This window comes from Fulmarus glacialis, unplaced genomic scaffold (assembly GCF_000690835.1).
Source record: "Fulmarus glacialis isolate BGI_N327 unplaced genomic scaffold, ASM69083v1 scaffold24278, whole genome shotgun sequence".
NCBI lineage: Eukaryota > Metazoa > Chordata > Aves > Procellariiformes > Procellariidae > Fulmarus > Fulmarus glacialis.
The window spans coordinates 3,646-4,901 of record NW_009229262.1 but is presented as its reverse complement, the minus strand read 5'-3'; the positions used below and the strand labels follow the sequence as shown (position 1 = coordinate 4,901).

Genomic DNA, 1,256 nt, shown 5'->3' with positions numbered 1-1,256 from the left:
GTCTCTGCCCCTGCCTCTCCGCAGTGCCAGGAGCCCAGGCTAAACTTTCCCAGGTACAACCCATCCTCCGAAGGCCTTCTCCAGATACCGGGCTACCGCCAGCGTCAGGTGGTCGTTGTAGGAGGCTGCGACCAGCTGGATGCCCAGCGGCAGGCCCTCGCTGCTCAGGCCCAGTGGGCACTGCGTCACCGGCAAGCCCAGGACGTTGAAGATAGCTGGAAGAGAGAAGGTTGCATCAGAGCAAGCACAGCAACCGGGATAAATCGCTGCCTGGCTCTCCTAACCCAGGTAGGTAGCTGCTGCCACGCATGGCACCGGGCTCCTTGGAGCTGGTCCCGGCCGGAGCGGTGCAGTCAAGGCAGATGGTGCAGAGACATGGCGACGGTGCAGAGACATGACGACAAGGGGACATCGCTGGCCAGAGGTTCCCAGCGCCCACATCACATACGCAAATTGCACCCACGAGTGATGACACACTCATGTGGCACTTGCTGCTTTGGGACATTCCTGCCTCAGGCACCTCCTTCCATCACTCGAAAGCCAGACAGCATTGCAACACGGTGCTGGCATCAAGGAGCTCAAGCTGCGGGAAAGCCACATAGAGAGCCCCAAACTGTACCCCAAGAGACGCAGCAGCTCTCGGGTGCCTGCTAAACCACAGCGCCAGCTGTTACAGCGTGAGCGCATCCCTCTGGGGCAGGGCGGTCCCCCTCCAAGATCAAACCTGCCCCGCTGCGGACAGCAGGTACAAATGCCACAGTTTTAAAGCATGACCATAATCCTTGCCCCATATTCTGGAGCAGCGAGACACCCCGCTGCGCTGCAAAGCCCAATGTCAGCGACGGAAATACTCTGGGTAAAACACCCTGGCTCCCAGCCCGCACTGCTGCAGGGGGTGAGGGCATGCCTGTGACCCTGCCTGCACCCCAGCAAGGAGTCAGAGCTGCTCACCTGTGTAGGCGAAGTTGAAGGGCATGCATATGGGGGAGTGGTGCCTGGGAGCTATGGTGGGGTGGGAGGGGTAGAGGAGCACCCCGTCCGGCCCCAGCAGGGCCTCCATCTCCTCCTGCAGGCTCTTCCCCATGCTCACCAGCTTGGCATTCCCACCAGGGTTGAGTTTCATCAGCTTCTCCGTCAGCCCCAGGGCTGCAGGGCAAGGGCACAAACAGGAATAGAGAGTGAGCGAGAGGACTGTGGGTTAAGCAGGCTAGAAAGCGCATTGCCCGGCCACACGCGGCATCCCCCGGCTCCTAGTG

The 1,256-nt window shown here is 61.0% G+C and overlaps 1 protein-coding gene across 1 annotated transcript in view; it reads right to left on the bottom strand.

Annotated features, from left to right (window-relative positions):
• Window positions 1–39: 39 nt before the first annotated feature.
• FAAH2 (fatty acid amide hydrolase 2) overlaps window positions 40–1,256 on the bottom strand; it is a gene marked incomplete at its 5' end in the record, with an annotated part of 4,816 nt that continues 3,599 nt past the window's right edge. Inside the window, 2 exons of the mRNA XM_009583806.1 lie at window positions 40–215; window positions 952–1,146. Of these exons, the coding sequence (XP_009582101.1) occupies window positions 40–215; window positions 952–1,146 (371 nt within the window). The remainder of the gene's footprint in view (window positions 216–951; window positions 1,147–1,256) is intronic.